Below are 18,761 nucleotides of genomic sequence, written 5' to 3' on the forward strand. Positions count from 1 at the left end.
ATTTATTTACTTACTTATTAGAAATCGAGATCATCTGTTGCGAGATGGCGATCGTATGGAGTGTTGTCCGTAAAAAATAACAACATATCTACTAACGTGTTCAAAACCGAATAAATTCATAAAATTATCGTGATGTCCAATGTCCTGTATATCTTATTTGTGTATCCGTAGGTTTAGAATTTCGTTGTGCATTTTTTTGTTAATGTGTTGTGTTGTCTAGTGCTGGTACCAGGTTTTGGCCCCATTTTAAAATGACCCCGTTTATGTGTGTTTTGTTTCTTTGCTCAGCTTTTGCCAAGGTACGGTATGCTTATGGTGATGGGTAATAATCTAATTATTGTACCTAGAATAGTATCTAGTGCCTGGAGATATATTTGTACCTGTACTGCATATATATGTATGTGTCTGAAGTCAAAAGATATGGTTTTTTAGGATAGATTTCTAAAGAAAGTTTTCTAAAATGCCAGAAATTTTTATCTACAAATCTATGGTTTTGTTTTGGTTCCTATTTATACTTTTATTTTGCCCAAATGCCTGAATTATAAAAAAATATTAGTCAATTTATTTACAGCAAACCATTTACAATAAATGCTGTGTATTAATGTTGATTGAATATTTGGTGTATTTAATCAATGGTATTAATACAAATCAAGATCAACAGCAGATAAAATATGTCATCACACAAGTCCACATATTAGTAAATATTGTCTTAAGCAGCTAATAGCAATCTGTTGTCAAAAAGTCACAATAGAGAAAGACTTGAAACACTGATGTTATTTGTAGTGAATTTTAGGTATTTAGTATCCTCTTTTGTTTATTGCAGTCTTCTGCTTACAATGATTTCTAGTTATCTATGCAGGGTGATTGATGACCAATGATATGTTAGCCTTATATGGAAAATGGAGTGTAGCATTTTTCTTAAAATTTGGCACCCATCAGTCTAAAATATTTTCAGCACTGCAGGGTAGCCGCCAGTGCTGCCAGTTCGTCGCTGTAACTTTCGATAGATGTAACTGACCTTTCAGTAGATTGGAGAAAAAATTGGTAGAAGTTAATATTGTCGTAATTTGATGCAAACAATTTTTTTTAAGTCATACATATTTTATTATCTGTGTTTTCTACAATAAATGAGACCCAACACATGATTTTTTAAAGAAAATTTATTTTTACCAAAAAAATTATACAAAATATTATATAATATATGAAAGTGTTACAGAATATAATATACATTATATTGTAGGTATATACATTGTACCTACCTACCTATGTAGGTACCTAAAGTATTGCTTTAGCCTGCAATCGGCCATAACTTAATTTAATTAAATACTTAATAATTAATACTCAATAATGAACTAAATACTTAAATCTCTAGTAGCCTTTAGCGCTAGCAGCATAACAAATTCGACTAGGTAATCTAGGTATATACCTTTGTAGGTATTACTCTTTATATATAGTGCTGCTGTTCATACTGTCAATTAATTTTTTTTCTATAGTAAAGTCGAAACAATTTTTTCTCCTATAAACTCTTTGGTATGAAGAAGAGAGGAGGAACTATTCACATTTAAAGACATCCTTTGGTTAGTTTTAATCAAATTAAATTGAGAAAATTTTCTTTCAACATTTGCTGATGACACAGGCAACCAAAGAATGTTTTTAACAAAATTAGTCAATGTCTGAAATGGTGCGGTTTTAGCACCCATTTTAATATTCTTAACCTGTTGCCAAAATATTATCACTTCCTTTGAAAATGTTTGAATTTCTGCTGTATTCCGTAGAAGGCACCACTGATTTTGTAAGTTACCAAATTCTATTAAATTAGGAAATGCTGCAGCTATATTGACAATTGAAGAAACAGATCCTGGTTTGACTACTTCTGGGTCTATCACCCTGAGTTTTTCTTGTTTTCAATATATTGTCTTTTAAAGGAAATCTTTCGAGTATTTGGGAACAACCTTCTATATAAAAACCTAGACATCTTAGGCGAAAAAATAATAATTGTTCATTTAAAATACTTTCCGTTAAAATCATCTGTTCAACATTTCCTCCCAAATATATATTTTCAATCGCCAAAAAATTCTCGGGATTTTTAAAGTTAATATTTTAAATAATTGTATTTGTTATATAATCTCGCTTTAAAAAACAATCAAATATAGTTCTTAAAATGTTACTAATATTTTTATAAATAACATGGACTTTTGGTGACTCAGATTGCATTTCCTTATTAAGGTTATTAAAAAAAGGGAATATAAAATCCAAAAATTGTAAAAATAATTTAGTAGTAGGATCTCTGAGTTTTGTTAAAATATTTTCAGCAGCCAGTAGATCTTTTTGACTTACTGCATCTGTAAGAAAAGTTTTAGGGCATTATATTGCTCAAGGATTCGGGATATCGCAGAATGCACGCAAAGCCAACAGGTTTGTGCGGGATGTAAGATTTTGTGAACTTTTGTGTCACACAAAATTCTTGAAACTCTGAATTTAGGACTGCAGTTAAAATAATTATAAATATCTTTATTAAGTCTTCAACAAATCGTGGTAATTTTTAGCAGGCATAAGAGGCACACAAATGAAATGAGTGACAAATGCATCTCATAGTGTATAATGATTCTTTTTTTAACAATGCCATAACTGATTTATGTTGACCCATCATAACATTTGCACCATCCGATGTGAACCCTATCATGTTTTTTTTATAATTAATATTATTGCTCTGCATAAACTCAATAATATGATTATATAGTGAACTAGAGTCCGCTGAAGAAACCTTTATCAACCCCAGAAAATCGTCCTTGATGGTATTATTTTGATAACTTCTGGCAACCATACAAAGAGTCTTTTCGCAGCTTCGGTCGGTCGATTCGTCGACTATCAATGAAAATTTCTTTTTTTGAAGATGCTCACAGAGAATCTCGAACGCATGCTGCCCCAAAACATTTTTCACAATACCTGTTGTTTTGGTCCTGCCGCAAGCCAAACCTTGAGCCACTTTCGAGTCCGGGCAGATTTTTGTCACAATTTTCACTAAATGGTCCATTGTTGCAAACGGCAAATTATGCTCAGCGATAAACGCACATAATCTTATTTCTCCTAAAAGTTAAAATCAATTTTTTTAGCAAATTATACTAATTTTTAATAAAGCTATGTTTACCTTTTTTTTATGTTTTCCTTTAGCTTTTTTCTCCTGGAACGGCACATGCAAACGAAGTTAAGGTTCTTTGTTTTAGAATATCTTTCGCATTTTGTTCATGCCCCTTGCTTTGGCTATGTTTAATTAAAGAATCTTTTCCACAACTAATATTAATATCCTTGTTACAGGGTTTGCAATATGCATAATTTCTGCCTTTTTTACTTTTACTCAACTATCCCTTAAAGTGGGGTAAATCTTCCCAACTTTCCTTATAATTTTGCACATATTTTGCTTTTTTCCTTTCTTTTGTAGAAGAACCAGGGTTTCTTCTCTCGTCGTCCGTATTATTATCACTTGACCCAGTGTCACTATTCATTTTAACGTTTAATTAAAAATTGAGAAAAATACACACACAAATCACCAACCAAACAATGAGAATAAATGAACCGCAGCGCAAAGGTTTTTACAAGCAAACGCCCGTTACGGGAAATCCAAAAATCTTCATTCTGGGTTTCCCCGCAACGAGCGTTTATTATTCGTCCTGAAAATATCAACTCTAAATTCAAAACGTCACTTAAAATCAACGTTGGATGATATATCGAGTAGATTAGTAAATTCTAACCTACGTTATTATCTAGTGAGTTTATTTCAATAAATCATTTGCTTAATTTATGAGTATCAGTTTCTAAATTTTAGCTAAAATATAAGTTTTTTTACACATGAAGTTTTAAAATATACGACTACGCCTTTTCGGTAGAAATAAGGCTTAAATCACTTTTCATTTTTCAAACACCTTACATTTTTCAAATAGAACACCCTATATATTTTTAGATCTTCACTGCTTCATTTTGAGTCTCTTAATCATATTTCAATATACCTATGTTTAATGTTTATTTTATTTTATTAACATTTGGTAATAATATAATATATAATTAATTGTTTATTTCTCAGCTATTTAAGTTACTTAAAAGTTCAAATTTTAATCACTTCAAGAGCCAATTGTGATTAACTTTGTATAGCCTGATCTAATCAGCATTATACAGAGTCATTAAAAATGAAATTAATATCTTTCATTGACTAAAATGGCAAAGGGTCTACATTTTTATAAAGAATACCCTATATTTTATTTTGTATTCTAAAAAAGGGAGGATGAAGCATTATGAAATAACCAATGTGTTCTATTCTTTTGCCGTGTATTTTAATTTAGATTTTAATTTTTTTCTGTCTTTTGTTTTAGTATGTGTCTTATGTGAAAAATATTGTTTGTAAGTGTTTTAATTAACCTTTTAAGTAATTCTTTTTAATTAATATTATTTTATCTTTTTTGATGTACTATGTAAACTGTATGTGTATAAGTTAATTAAGCACTACACCCAGAAGTAGTAATACAATTACAGTATAAATATAATCAAAATTATTCTAATCATTCAAATCAGGATATAGACAACATTATTAACTATTGGCTGATTTGTTAAGTTTTAATAATGAGGTGCTTAAAAAGTAATTGTTTTGTAAACAACTGACTTTATTTAAATAGGATGTTGGGAATGGTTGAAGATACAGAGTGGAATTTAAAAAATTGAACAATCAAGTACCTATAAATAATTTGTCATTTACTTCTTTGAACTTAGAATAGCAACTATTCATCATAGGGATGGTGTGTTGATTGTGTGCTAAATTACTTTTGGTCATTTAATGAAAGGAAGAGTGGCATTTAATATTCCTTCTAAAATATAAGGTTAGCATGCATATTAAGGACACAGCAAATATGTTTGCTAAATGCTTTTCACTAGATAGAAATCCACTGATAAATAAATTCTACTTTGAGAGGCATCCAGGTGAATAAAACACACAGCAAACATCACTACAAGGAAATTAAAGAGAAATATCAAAGCCTATCACCATGAAATCTTAATTTTATTAATTTTAATTATTTATTATGACTGAAAATAAACATGCTATATCTGGTTAAAGAGCATTTCTAAAGGGAAATTTAAAAAATTCAATATGGTGCTCATAAGAAAAACAAAAGTTGACTTTGACTTGTTAATAGTTTTCAATATCCCATATGATAAGTTTACATAGTATTCAATATAGTGAGCATTTTTCTTAAAATTTGGCACCCATCAGTCTAAAATATTTTCAGCACTGCAGGGTAGCCGCCAGTGCTGCCAGATTGTCGCTGTAACTTTCGATAGATGTAACTGACTTTTCAGTAGATTGGAGAAAAAATCAGTAGAAATTAATATTGTCGTAATTTGATGCAACAATTTTTTTTAAGTCATACATATTTTATTATCTATGTTTTCTACAATAAATGAGACCCAACACATGATTTTTTACAGAAAATTTATTTTTACCAAAAAAATTATACAAAATATTATATAATATATGAAAGTGTTACAGAATATAATATACATTATATTGTAGGTATATACATTGTACCTACCTACCTATGTAGGTACCTAAAGTATTGCTTTAGCCTGCAATCGGCCATAACTTAATTTAAACTTAATTTAATTAAATACTTAATAATTAATACTCAATAATGAACTAAATACTTAAATCTCTAGTAGCCTTTAGCGCTAGCAGCATAACAAATTCGACTAGGTAATCTAGGTATATACCTATGTAGGTATTACTCTTTATATATAGTGCTGCTGTTCATACTGTCAATTAATTTTTTTTCTATAGTAAAGTCGAAACAATTTTTTCTCCTATAAACTCTTTGGTATGAAGAAGAGAAGAGGAACTATTCACATTTAAAGACATCCTTTGGTTAGTTTTAATCAAATTAAATTGAGAAAATTTTCTTTCAACATTTGCTGATGACACAGGCAACCAAAGAATGTTTTTAACAAAATTAGTCAATGTCTGAAATGGTGCGGTTTTATCACCCATTTTAATATTCTCAACCTGTTGCCAAAATATTATCACTTCCTTTGAAAATGTTTGAATTTCTGCTGTATTCCGTAGAAGGCACCACTGATTTTGTAAGTTACCAAATTCTATTAAATTAGGAAATGCTGCAGCTATATTGACAATTGAAGAAACAGATCCTGGTTTGACTACTTCTGGGTCTATCACCCTGAGTTTTTCTTGTTTTCAATATATTGTCTTTTAAAGGAAATCTTTCGAGTATTTGGGAACAACCTTCTATATAAAAATCTAGACATTTTAGGCGAAAAAATAATAATTGTTCATTTAAAATACTTTCCGTTAAAATCGTCTGTTCAACATTTCCTCCCAAATATATATTTTCAATCACCAAAAAATTCTCGGGATTTTTAAAGTTAATATTTTAAATAATTGTATTTGTTATATAATCTCGCTTTAAAAAACAATCAAATATAGTTCTTAAAATGTTACTAATGTTTTTATAAATAACATGGACTTTTGGTGACTCAGATTGCATTTCCTTATTAAGGTTATTAAAAAAAGGGAATATAAAATCCAAAAATTGTAAAAATAATTTAGTAGTAGGATCTCTGAGTTTTGTTAAAATATTTTCAGCAGCCAGTAGATCTTTTTGACTTACTGCATCTGTAAGAAAAGTTTTAGGGCATTATATTGCTCAAGGATTCGGGATATCGCAGAATGCACGCAAAGCCAGCAGGTTTGTGCGGGATGTAAGATTTTGTGAACTTTTGTGTCACACAAAATTCTTGAAACTCTGAATTTGGGACTGCAGTTAAAATAATTATAAATATCTTTATTAAGTCTTCAACAAATCGTGGTAATTTTTGGCAGGCATAAGAGGCACACAAATGAAATGAGTGACAAATGCATCTCATAGTGTATAATGATTCTTTTTTTAGCAATGCCATAACTGATTTATGTTGACCCATCATAACATTTGCACCATCCGACGCGAACCCTATCATGTTTTTTTTATAATTAATATTATTGCTCTGCATAAACTCAATAATATGATTATATAGTGAACTAGAGTCCGCTGAAGAAACCTTTATCAACCCCAGAAAATCGTCCTTGATGGTATTATTTTGATAACCTCTGGCAACCATACAAAGAGTCTTTTCGCAGCTTCGGTCGGTCGATTCGTCGACTATCAATGAAAATTTATTTTTTTGAAGATGCTCACAGAGAATCTCAAACGCATGCTGCCCCAAACCATTTTTCACAATACCTGTTGTTTTGGTCCTGCCGCAAGCCAAACCTTGAGCCACTTTCGAGTCGGAGCAGATTTTTGTCACAATTTTCACTAAATGGTCCATTGTTGCAAACGGCAAATTATGTTCAGCGATAAACGCACATAATCTTATTTCTCCTAAAAGTTAAAATCAATTTTTTTAGCAAATTATACTAATTTTTAATAAAGCTATGTTTACCTTTTTTTATGTTTTCCTTTAGCTTTTTTCTCCTGGAACGGCACATGCAAACGAAGTTAAGGTTCTTTGTTTTAGAATATCTTTCGCATTTTGTTCATGCCCCTTGCTTTGGCTATGTTTAATTAAAGAATCTTTTCCACAACTAATATTAATATCCTTGTTACAGGGTTTGCAATATGCATAATTTCTGCCTTTTTTACTTTTACTCAACTATCCCTTAAAGTGGGGTAAATCTTCCCAACTTTCCTTATAATTTTGCACATATTTTGCTTTTTTCCTTTCTTTTGTAGAAGAACCAGGGTTTCTTCTCTCGTCGTCCGTATTATTATCACTTGACCCAGTGTCACTATTCATTTTAACGTTTAATTAAAAATTGAGAAAAATACACACACAAATCACCAACCAAACAATGAGAATAAATGAACCGCAGCGCAAAGGTTTTTACAAGCAAACGCCCGTTACGGGAAATCCAAAAATCTTCATTCTGGGTTTCCCCGCAACGAGCGTTTATTATTCGTCCTGAAAATATCAACTCTAAATGCAAAACGTCACTTAAAATCAACGTTGGATGATATATCGAGTAGATTAGTAAATTCTAACCTACGTTATTATCTAGTGAGTTTATTTCAATAAATCATTTGCTTAATTTATGAGTATCAGTTTCTAAATTTTAGCTAAAATATAAGTTTTTTTACACATGAAGTTTTAAAATATACGACTACGCCTTTTCGGTAGAAATAAGGCTTAAATCACTTTTAATTTTTCAAACACCTTACATTTTTCAAATAGAACACCCTATATATTTTTAGATCTTCACTGCTTCATTTTGAGTCTCTTAATCATATTTCAATATACCTATGTTTAATGTTTATTTTATTTTATTAACATTTGGTAATAATATAATATATAATTAATTGTTTATTTCTCAGCTATTTAAGTTACTTAAAAGTTCAAATTTTAATCACTTCAAGAGCCAATTGTGATTAACTTTGTATAGCCTGATCTAATCAGCATTATACAGAGTCATTAAAAATGAAATTAATATCTTTCATTGACTAAAATGGCAAAGGGTCTACATTTTTATAAAGAATACCCTATATTTTATTTTGTATTCTAAAAAAGGGAGGATGAAGCATTATGAAATAACCAATGTGTTCTATTCTTTTGCCGTGTATTTTAATTTAGATTTTAATTTTTTTCTGTCTTTTGTTTTAGTATGTGTCTTATGTGAAAAATATTGTTTGTAAGTGTTTTAATTAACCTTTTAAGTAATTCTTTTTAATTAATATTATTTTATCTTTTTTGATGTACTATGTAAACTGTATGTGTATAAGTTAATTAAGCACTACACCCAGAAGTAGTAATACAATTACAGTATAAATATAATCAAAATTATTCTAATCATTCAAATCAGGATATAGACAACATTATTAACTATTGGCTGATTTGTTAAGTTTTAATAATGAGGTGCTTAAAAAGTAATTGTTTTGTAAACAACTGACTTTATTTAAATAGGATGTTGGGAATGGTTGAAGATACAGAGTGGAATTTAAAAAATTGAACAATCAAGTACCTATAAATAATTTGTCATTTACTTCTTTGAACTTAGAATAGCAACTATTCATCATAGGGATGGTGTGTTGATAGTGTGCCAAATTACTTTTGGTCATTTAATGAAAGGAAGAGTGGCATTTAATATTCCTTCTAAAATATAAGGTTAGCATGCATATTAAGGACACAGCAAATATGTTTGCTAAATGCTTTTCACTAGATAGAAATCTGTTGATAAATAAATTCTACTTTGATAGGCACCCAGGTGAATAAAACACACAGCAAACATCACTACAAGGAAATTAAAGAGAAATATCAAAGCCTATCAGCATGAAATCTTAATTTTATTAATTTTAATTATTTATTATGACTGAAAATAAACATGCTATATCTGGTTAAAGAGCATTTCTAAAGGGAAATTTAAAAAATTCAATATGTTGCTCATAAGAAAAACAAAAGTTGACTTTGACTTGTTAATAGTTTTCAATATCCCATATGATAAGTTTACATGGTATTCAATATAGTGGATCAGTACACTTGATCATTGAAGTATATTTTTATTGGTTTGACAATGTCGGGAATTTAGTAATATATGAATTTTGCACCTATATGCTCTATAAAGTTGAGATATTATAATTTCAGTATTCCATTTATAGTTTTGTGTTAGCGTTTTGGTTTCAGCTAGAGATAACCCATTAAAGGTAAAGTATTTCACACAAAACACTAAAAACAACATGAGCATTTACTTTAGTTGTAAGTTATTTTTTTCTGTCCTTTTATAACAATTTAAATTATTTTATTTAAAGATAATGGTATTCTACTGAAGCACTAATTCTGGATGCTCAACTTTTCAGTCTACCATTGGTGGTCACCAAAGTTGTAGTGAGAATTATGCTTAGGCATAAAACTTACTCAATACCATTGCTCTGGATTAAGTTACGTCTACAAAGAATACACATCCCCAGCAAAGTATATTTATTATGTAGAATCCAAGAAGTTTATTCTAATTAAAAAAATTGAAGATTTATACAAAATCAAACCTTACATGAATGTTTCCTCAAAATTATACTGGATATTTACTAATAATTCTTATTCTAACTAGAGGATTAACACCTATTTATTTTATAAATATTTCAGAAAAAAGAAATATTGTACTTCTTATAAGTGATAAAATAGGGATAGAATATTTTGCATTTTATACTTGAAATGTTTAAATGTAGTGACTAGTAGATCAATTCTGAATTTACTTGATGCTTCACTAATATTTTTATTATATTTTATCAATAAATTGAATAAAATGAAATTGAAATTTCAGCAGCAGTAATACCAAAAATATTTTTCTCTTATAGAAATCTTTAAAAATACCAGCTCCCTTTTCAGTTCATTAAATAACATTTTTCCACATTATTTGGAAGCTAATTCAAAAATGATTAAATCGCCTTAAATATTCATATTGCTCTTTCAAGACATTTCTATAGGCCAGTAGGTAAACCTGAGTAATTTTTTTAATATAGAAAATAATGAATATGAAACAAAACCAATATATTAGTTTATTTATGAAAGATTTTGAATGTTCGACCTTATATTAAAACAAAATAAAAGTTTCTTTAAGTGACTTATCATTATAGCATAATTCTATATTATATTGACACATTTCATTGGGTCATATACCTCATTGTGGGAACCTGTTTTACTTATCATTAGGAACCACTTTCACTTGTTTAAAGACTTGATTTTATATCTACAAAATCATATTATCTGTTTACTATAAAATCATAATGTGTAAAGGATATAACATAAGAGATTCAAGTACCCAGCTTTTGAGTTTTTTAGGTGTGCCTGTGGGCTCAAAAGTATTTTTTTAAAGAAGTTCAATAAGTAAAACCGGACCTTTAACTCACTTTTAACTGCAATTATATTATACAGTTTATGTCCTTGCTTTGAAAGATGGAACAAAATTAAAGAATTTTTATTCTAATTAACAGGAGTTTATAATAATTGTTAATTATTCTTTGATTAGAGTACTTATTTAGTTTTGTTTTCTTTAGATCTGATCATAATATTAAATCTATATGTTTAATAAAAATATATATGTTTAAGGTTTTAAATGTAATAGGTGTGAAACATGAATCACACTATTCAGATTGAAAGACTTGTGGGTAATAAATATCTATGAATGAGATGCCTTTATATAATGATAACAGTCTCATAGTAGAAATATGTTTTCCTTCAAAGAATTTGCTTTTTAACATGGGTTATGCTTATTGATGTTCAAACACTTCTATTCGTTTTTTAATTGTCCACAAGCAAAGAAAGGTATAAGTATGTCTATTGAAATAATTTAACTTAATTTTAGTTTTACTTTAATACTCTAAACTCTAACTTACTAATTTCTTACTAATATTCTAACAATTTGAAGATATCTAAAACAATTTAAAAAAAGACTTATTATAAAACATTAAAACACTTTATCTTTAAGAAGGATTCTCACTTTAACTGTAAACAGTTAACAATCTTAATTATACAATAAATTGGGTGTTAATTAAGAGCTTTTCATTAACTCTAATTCTGGAATTATTATTTATTATTTATATTTTATAAGTCCTTAAATTTTAGATCTATTACAAGGGTCTTTATATGTAACTATTTAAAAAACCACTTAAGCCGCGAAATCCCTGTTATGTCGTAAATTAGGCGTTAAGTAAGTGCTTTTCAATATCTGTGATTCTCAATACATCCCTAAATTTTTAACTCTTAAGAATTATTAACTCAGATTCCCCATACACATAGCATAGTTCTAAGTCTTTGATTACCACATAACTATCATTGTAAATGTGTTGCTTTTGAAGATTTTTAAAGTTTGTTCGTATGATATAGAGTTTTTGGTAATTTAAGTCTAATTATGGTTAATTTTAAGAGAAGCACATTTTAATTAAATGTTTTTTTTGGGTCATATGGAATATTAGAATAATATCCCAAGAAGATAACTGAAAAATAATATATAAACATCTATAAGAAAAAATTTCACTCCTTTCTCTAAATAAATTTATAAATTTATCAAATGCATTATTATTTTGGAATTGATTCGCATCTCGAGTGGCAAATTCCTAGTAACCTCTAGAAACTATTTTGTTAGTACCGATAATTGTTTAATTCTAAAAAAGGTTCTAAGGTGTCAAAACTACGTTTTACCTATAGCCAGAAACAAGTCAGTTTTAAATTTAAAGTCTCGTTAAAAATAAACCGCAGTAAACTTAGAAATAAACCAATTAGTTGTGGTTTTCAGTTTTATCGTTCACATCTGTTTGACACCCGATTCACCCTAATTTCTAAATTAGATTTATGAGTTCATAAAACCTGATGAGCCTTGCAAATACAAATATTTTCTTTCTTTTAAGGAAACTTTTTTAAAGAAACTTTTTTCCCAATCTACCCAATTTAGTCCAGTAATACAAAAACATTGTTTACATGACTCCTTAATTCATGAGAAAGTGAGTTGAAACTCGTGACTTTTTGCACACATTACGTTAATAATTACACCTAATAATAATTATAAAGAGTGTATTTTCTGACTTTATTTAAGTCAGTAACTATGAAATTCAATTTTATAAATCGAGCCAATGTTCTTAAGAAAGCTGTTGAAATGACAGTCGAATGAGTCAAAACCATTATTCATCCTACATGTACGTAATAATTATTTTGCAACTGGGACCAAACGTTTTTATTGCAGCAATATAATGCCAATGGTCTGCTCTATTTAACCCACTTAAATCTTTTTTAAGGCATGATATAATGTAATAAATATTAAAGGAAAACTATCAAACTCTATTACTGTGAGGGTTTTCCTGCGAGAGCCATCATAACTCTGAAAAGGTATTAAATAATAAGTCTAGACGGACAAAATCGATACAGTAGCGAGGAGTGTTTCTAAAAAGGAAATTAATTTTCTCGGAGGTATAAGGGTAGGGTGAAATATGGAAAGGGTGATTGCAGTCAGAAAACAGATTGTGGATTTTTACCCATTAAGTTAATTAGTTGTTTCGTGACGTCAATTACGGTTTAATATCATACATTGCATAAGATACCTATACAGGGTTAGTCTTAAGTAATGAGTCAAACTTTACGAAATATTGAGAACTTATTTTTAGCAATTGGTTGAGAACACGTCCAGGGTACATTTTGTACAAATTTTATTACAAGATATGAAAAGATACATACTGTTAAAAGTTAATTTTAACAATTTATTTTATTTTATGATTTTATGGAATCGAAGTTTATGGTTGTCAAACGAATAATACCTTTTTTCTCAAGTAAATAATTTTTGCCTGAACTTTCTCCTAAATCCCAACATGTGTTTTTACCTACTTTTTGAGAAACGCCTTTGTTACCAGTTTAGCTTAAGTGCACTTAAAAATCCATTTTTCTCCTCAAGTTCACTTAAGTGTTGGCCCCATGACACACGTGCATCCCACATTTTTTACCCAACATTTCACCCCGAGTCCCACGAGAAAAAATCAGTATTCACTCCGTCGCCGCAAAAAGAAGTACCTACTCTCGCGCCCCCGAAACACAAGGTTTCTTTCACCAGTGAAGGAATTCACAAAGCTTAAAGTACCGAGAAAATAAGTTAGTCAAGAGCAAGTTGGCGCAAGCAATTCCTCTCTCTCTCACTCTCTTCCGTTTAAGTATTTGTCTAAAGTTCATATATGTATACCTAATTGTTACGATAAAGTAGTTTAAGTTATGTAAAAAGGTCTATAGTGAATAAGTGTGCGTAAAGGTGGAAAACTGAACTGAAAGTGAGTGCAACGTTGTGAGTGCAACAGTGGTTGTCAATAGCTGCACAAACCAAGGTGACGTTAGTGCTAATGCCGTTCCTGGTTCCTGCTAAGTTCCTGCTATTGGTCTTGTGATTCTGGAAGGCTGGTAACGTCAACTAATATTGTAAACCCTGGTAAATAACTAACTTCAACATTGTAAATCGTTCATTAGTCTATACCTGTTAATTATTACTAACCAAAAGGTACAATAAACCTTTATGTAATCGTAAATCACAACTGTGTAATTTATTGAACTGGACCTATGTCATCGAAGGGCTCGTCAATGCAGTAGCCGTTGCTCGAGCAGGTATAGGTAGGTTTTTAAGAAACCCTAATCTATATTCATGGTCCTTCGAGCCGGATCTTCCCAAGTTGTGATTTTACGATTCATCTAAGCAAAAACAAAACATACTTCTTGTGTAAAAAGTATATAATTGGTTCCGACATATGTGTCGGTGGTCCTTCGAGTAAACAGTATTTTAGTTAATTACTTACTAACAAACCTTTTAGTTATTTGTCCCTTGTTATTTTGTTATTTTTACTTGTTATAATTGTTATTTGGAAATAAGTAGCAACTCACTTTTTACTTTTTCTTTTAAATTGTTTATTGGTAATTAGTTTATTTTCTCTTAACAATTATTGTTTAAATTTAAAGAAAATCTATTCCCAAAAAATAAGCATCTGGTTGTCTCGTAATTTTTTGTGTTTATTCTGTAAGCCTAAAACTAAAAAGTAAAATGACTGAAGGAATAGAAATATCAGTAGAAGCGTTGGTTAAAAATCGCGGATATTTAAAGGCTAAAGTAACACGAATTGTTAATTGGTTTTTAGAAAATAATGATAGTATACATGACTTTTTAGAAATTCAGGTACGTGAAAGTATGTTAACCCACGCTTTTAAAGATATTGAAGAGGTAGAAAAACAAATTGTAGTTTTAGATATAAGTAAAGTAGACAAGGATGATGTAGAAGACAAATACTTAACGTGTGTTGCTAAAATGCAACGTAAAATTTTAGAACTTTCCCCGCAAGCGCCAACTCAAGTAAGACATATAGTTCCCCAACACTCTCATTCCCCAAATGTTAGTTTGCCCCAAATTAGCATACCTCCATTTAACGGAGACATCACTAAATGGAATGCCTTTTTTCAACTTTTCTCTACCCTTATTCTAGATAATCAATCTCTCTCTGATATTCAAAGATTAATTTATTTAAAATCTTATTTAAGAGATGAACCCCTAAATTTGGTCGATAATTTACAATTGACCACTGACAACCTCCAAATTGCCCTAAATACCCTTAGACAAAGATATGATAATCAATTATCAATTATTTTTGCCCATATTAAAAATTTAGTTGACATTCCTATCCTAAATAAGGTATCCTCACACACACTTAGGGAATTTATAGTTTGCATAAAACAGAACTTTGATTCACTGAAAAATCAAAACATTCCAGTAGACCACTGGGATTTAATTTTAATTTATATTTTTTCTCAAAAATTAGACTTTGGCACAAGAAAGGCATATATATCCGAGAGAGGTTCTCAAATGCGCTCTTCCTCACATGTGGTCCCTAAGCTTGAAGAATTTCTAAGCTTTTTAGAAAAGCGTTGTTCGGTGTTAGAAGATCTCTCTGAAAGCCCTTCAACTAGAAATTATTCCCGTAGACGTTCTTCTCAACACAACACTCCCTTTGTTAAAAAAATTTCACACTATGCTCATGGTGGGCAACGCCAAGGCAACCAAGTCATACCTCAAAACTCTCCTCAAAACTCTCGCTCACATTTTGTTGCAGGACAAAAGTGTCCCTTTTGTGAGCACCCTGATCACAAAATTTATACTTGTTTTAAATTTAAAGATCTTAGTTTAAAACAGAAACAGGATTTTGTTAATCATAATAATCTATGTTTTAATTGTCTCGGTTCAAGGCATCAAGTAAAAAACTGTACATCTCAGAGGTGCCAGATTTGTCATATGAAACACCATTCTCTTTTGCATCCAATGGATGATGCAGCACAGCCCTTGCAAAGCAGAAATTCAGATTGGAGGCCAAATCCTCAAACCCAAAATGAACGATCTCAAAATTTTAACAGAAATTCGCTTCTCATAAATAGCTCCCATTCTCGGAATCAAGGTTCAAGCCAAAGCTCCTCTCAGACTCAAGAACCACAAATCCCAAGCACAAGCAATGAAATTAACTCGAATCGCCCTCACGCTAATAAACCTGTGACTTTGTCAGTTTTCGCCACTGAAGATAATGAAGTTTTATTAGGTACTTCATTGATTCAAATACCCGACAAGAATGGTCATTTTATTATTGCAAAGGCAATATTAGATCCCGGGAGTACTATATCAATAGTAACCCAATCGCTGGTTCAAAGACTTGATCTCTCTCCTAAGACGCAGCCAATACAAATCTCTGGTATTGGCGGCAAAATTAAGCACTCTAATCACGCAATTTCCCTGAGAATTCATTCCTGTCACAATCACGATTACTTCCTGAATGTTAACTGCTGTGTATTAGACAAAATCACAGAAAAATCCCCTCACTTTAAAGTCAACAAATTTATGTTGAACCTTCCCAATAATACACCGCTTGCAGACCCCTACTTTGATACGCCTTCTACAATAGATTTATTGTTGGGAGCAGATGTATACTACCACATTCTTTCAGGCGAATACACCAAGGTTAACAAGGACTCTTTAACGTTGGTAGGTACCTACTTTGGCCACATTCTTTCAGGATTAATCCCCTCCCAAGCTCTCGTTCACAAAACCCCTTTGGCAAATTCTAAGAATTGCTTTTTAGTGCAATCATTAAATTCAGATTGCTCACTGGACTCATTAATTGAGAAATTTTGGTTACTAGAAAATGTTTCGCCCACTCACGAAAAACCCCTATCCCCTGAAGATTCTATGGTTGAACAGAATTTTCAAAATACCACGGTATTTAAAGATGGTCATTTTCAAGTCGACTTACCCCTTAAAAGGCCCCAAGAGTCACATCCGCTAGGAGAGTCATATTCATTAGCCAAGAAAAGGTTTCACCACTTAGAAAAGCGTTTTCAAAAATCTCCTGACCTTTTTCTTGAATACAAAAAATTTATCGGTGAATATATCTCACTCAATCATGCACGAATTATTCCCCTTTCCCTTAAAACTGAAAATAACAAAAATCGATACTTTCTGCCTCACCACTGTGTAATTCGTGAGGACAGTACAAGCACTAAACTTCGTGTAGTGTTTGACGGATCTATGAAAACGTCTTCTGGGCTATCACTCAATGACGTAATGCATAAAGGATATACAGTTCAACCTGAACTGTTTGATATTTTACTTAGGTTTCGAAGTTTTAAATTCGCTCTCACTTCTGATATCGAAAAAATGTATAGACAGGTGCGCGTTAACCCAAATCAAACTTACCTGCAAAATATTTTATGGCGCGACCATCCCTCTCAGCCAATGCAATGCATTGAATTACTCACCGTCACTTATGGCACGAACTGTGCCCCCTATTTGGCTACACGCACCCTGAATGAACTTGCCATTATTCATAAAGACGATTATCCTCTTGCGTCTCAAGCTATTTTATCTCAATGTTACGTGGACGATGTTCTCTGTGGGCAAGATACCTATGAAAATTTGGTAGAATTACATAGGCAGCTATTGGAACTTTGCAAGATTGGAAATTTTCACTTACATAAATGGTGTTCAAATAGCAATTTATTTTTGTCTAAAACTTGTGATAATGGGTCCCAAGAAAGTTTCACCATAGAAACCGAGGGAATTTCAAATAAAGTCCTTGGTGTAGGCTGGAATCCCGACTCAGATGAGTTTTTTATCTCTTTACCTGATACTAGGTCCGAAAGCATAATTACTAAACGTATAGTTTTATCTAAAATTGCGCAAATGTACGACCCCTTAGGATTCATAGCTCCCATTGTTGTAAATGCTAAATTAATTATGCAAAACATTTGGAAAGAAAAAATTAATTGGGATGAACCCCTGAAAGAACCCATTTTAACCCAATGGACCACCTTTATTAAAGATCTTCCCCAACTAATGTGTTTAAAAATTCCACGTTTTTTCCTAGCTAATAATAATCCCAGTTCACTTCAAATCCATGGATTTTCAGATGCCAGCAGGAAGGCATATGGTGCGTGTGTGTATATAAGAGCCCTTTATCCTAACAAAAATGTCTCTTGTCAACTTATTACTGCCAAAAGTAGAGTAGCCCCGATAAGAGAAATTACAATTCCCCGCATGGAACTCTGTGGAGCACTTTTACTTTCCAATTTAGTCACTCGTGTGTGTTTCATATTAAAAGAAAGATTTTCAATTGACAACATTAATCTTTGGACTGACTCTGAGATTGTACTTGCTTGGTTAAATGCCCACCCTTCTCGTTTCAATGTGTTTGTAGCAAACCGCATTTCTCAAATTCAGGTTTTATCCCAAGACTGCAAATGGCGTCATATTCCAACTGCGGATAATCCAGCTGATCATCTTTCTCGCGGATTTACCGCAGACCAGATTCTCACCTCTACGCTTTGGTGGAACGGCCCAAAGTTCTTACTGGACCCGAATTTAAATTTAAAAATGTATGAAAAGGGACCTTGCTCCACTGAAGAAGAAGCAAGAAAAGCAAAAACGGTCTTGCTTGTTAACTCCGAAGATTTCTGGATAACACTTTTTAATCGGTTTTCTAACTTATTGCGATTGCAACGAACTATTGCATTTATACATAGATTTGTAAATAATTGTAAAGGTAATGGTAAAAAATTTTATGGTGCTTTAGCTGTAACTGAATTAAAGGCTGCAGAAATTTTTATAGTAAAGCAAGTTCAACACCAAACGTTTTCAAAGGAAATCAGTGAACTAAAGTCAGAAGAAAGAAAAATTTCAAACAAGC

The 18,761-nt window shown here is 31.0% G+C and overlaps 1 protein-coding gene and 1 pseudogene across 3 annotated transcripts in view; one reads left to right on the forward strand and one right to left on the reverse strand.

Moving 5' to 3' along the window:
• Window positions 1-26: 26 nt before the first annotated feature.
• The window catches only part of LOC126741705 (tyrosine-protein phosphatase 10D), a 90,821-nt gene continuing 72,086 nt past the window's right edge, over window positions 27-18,761 (forward strand). For all 3 annotated transcript variants that reach the window (XM_050448242.1, XM_050448240.1, XM_050448243.1), the window contains exon 1: window positions 27-299. In XM_050448242.1, the coding sequence (XP_050304199.1) occupies window positions 252-299 (48 nt within the window). In that variant the 5' untranslated portion in view covers window positions 27-251. The remainder of the gene's footprint in view (window positions 300-18,761) is intronic.
• Window positions 5,330-7,497, reverse strand: LOC126741706 (uncharacterized; annotated as a pseudogene).

Source organism: Anthonomus grandis, chromosome 10, assembly GCF_022605725.1.
Source record: "Anthonomus grandis grandis chromosome 10, icAntGran1.3, whole genome shotgun sequence".
Taxonomy (NCBI): Eukaryota; Metazoa; Arthropoda; class Insecta; order Coleoptera; family Curculionidae; genus Anthonomus; species Anthonomus grandis.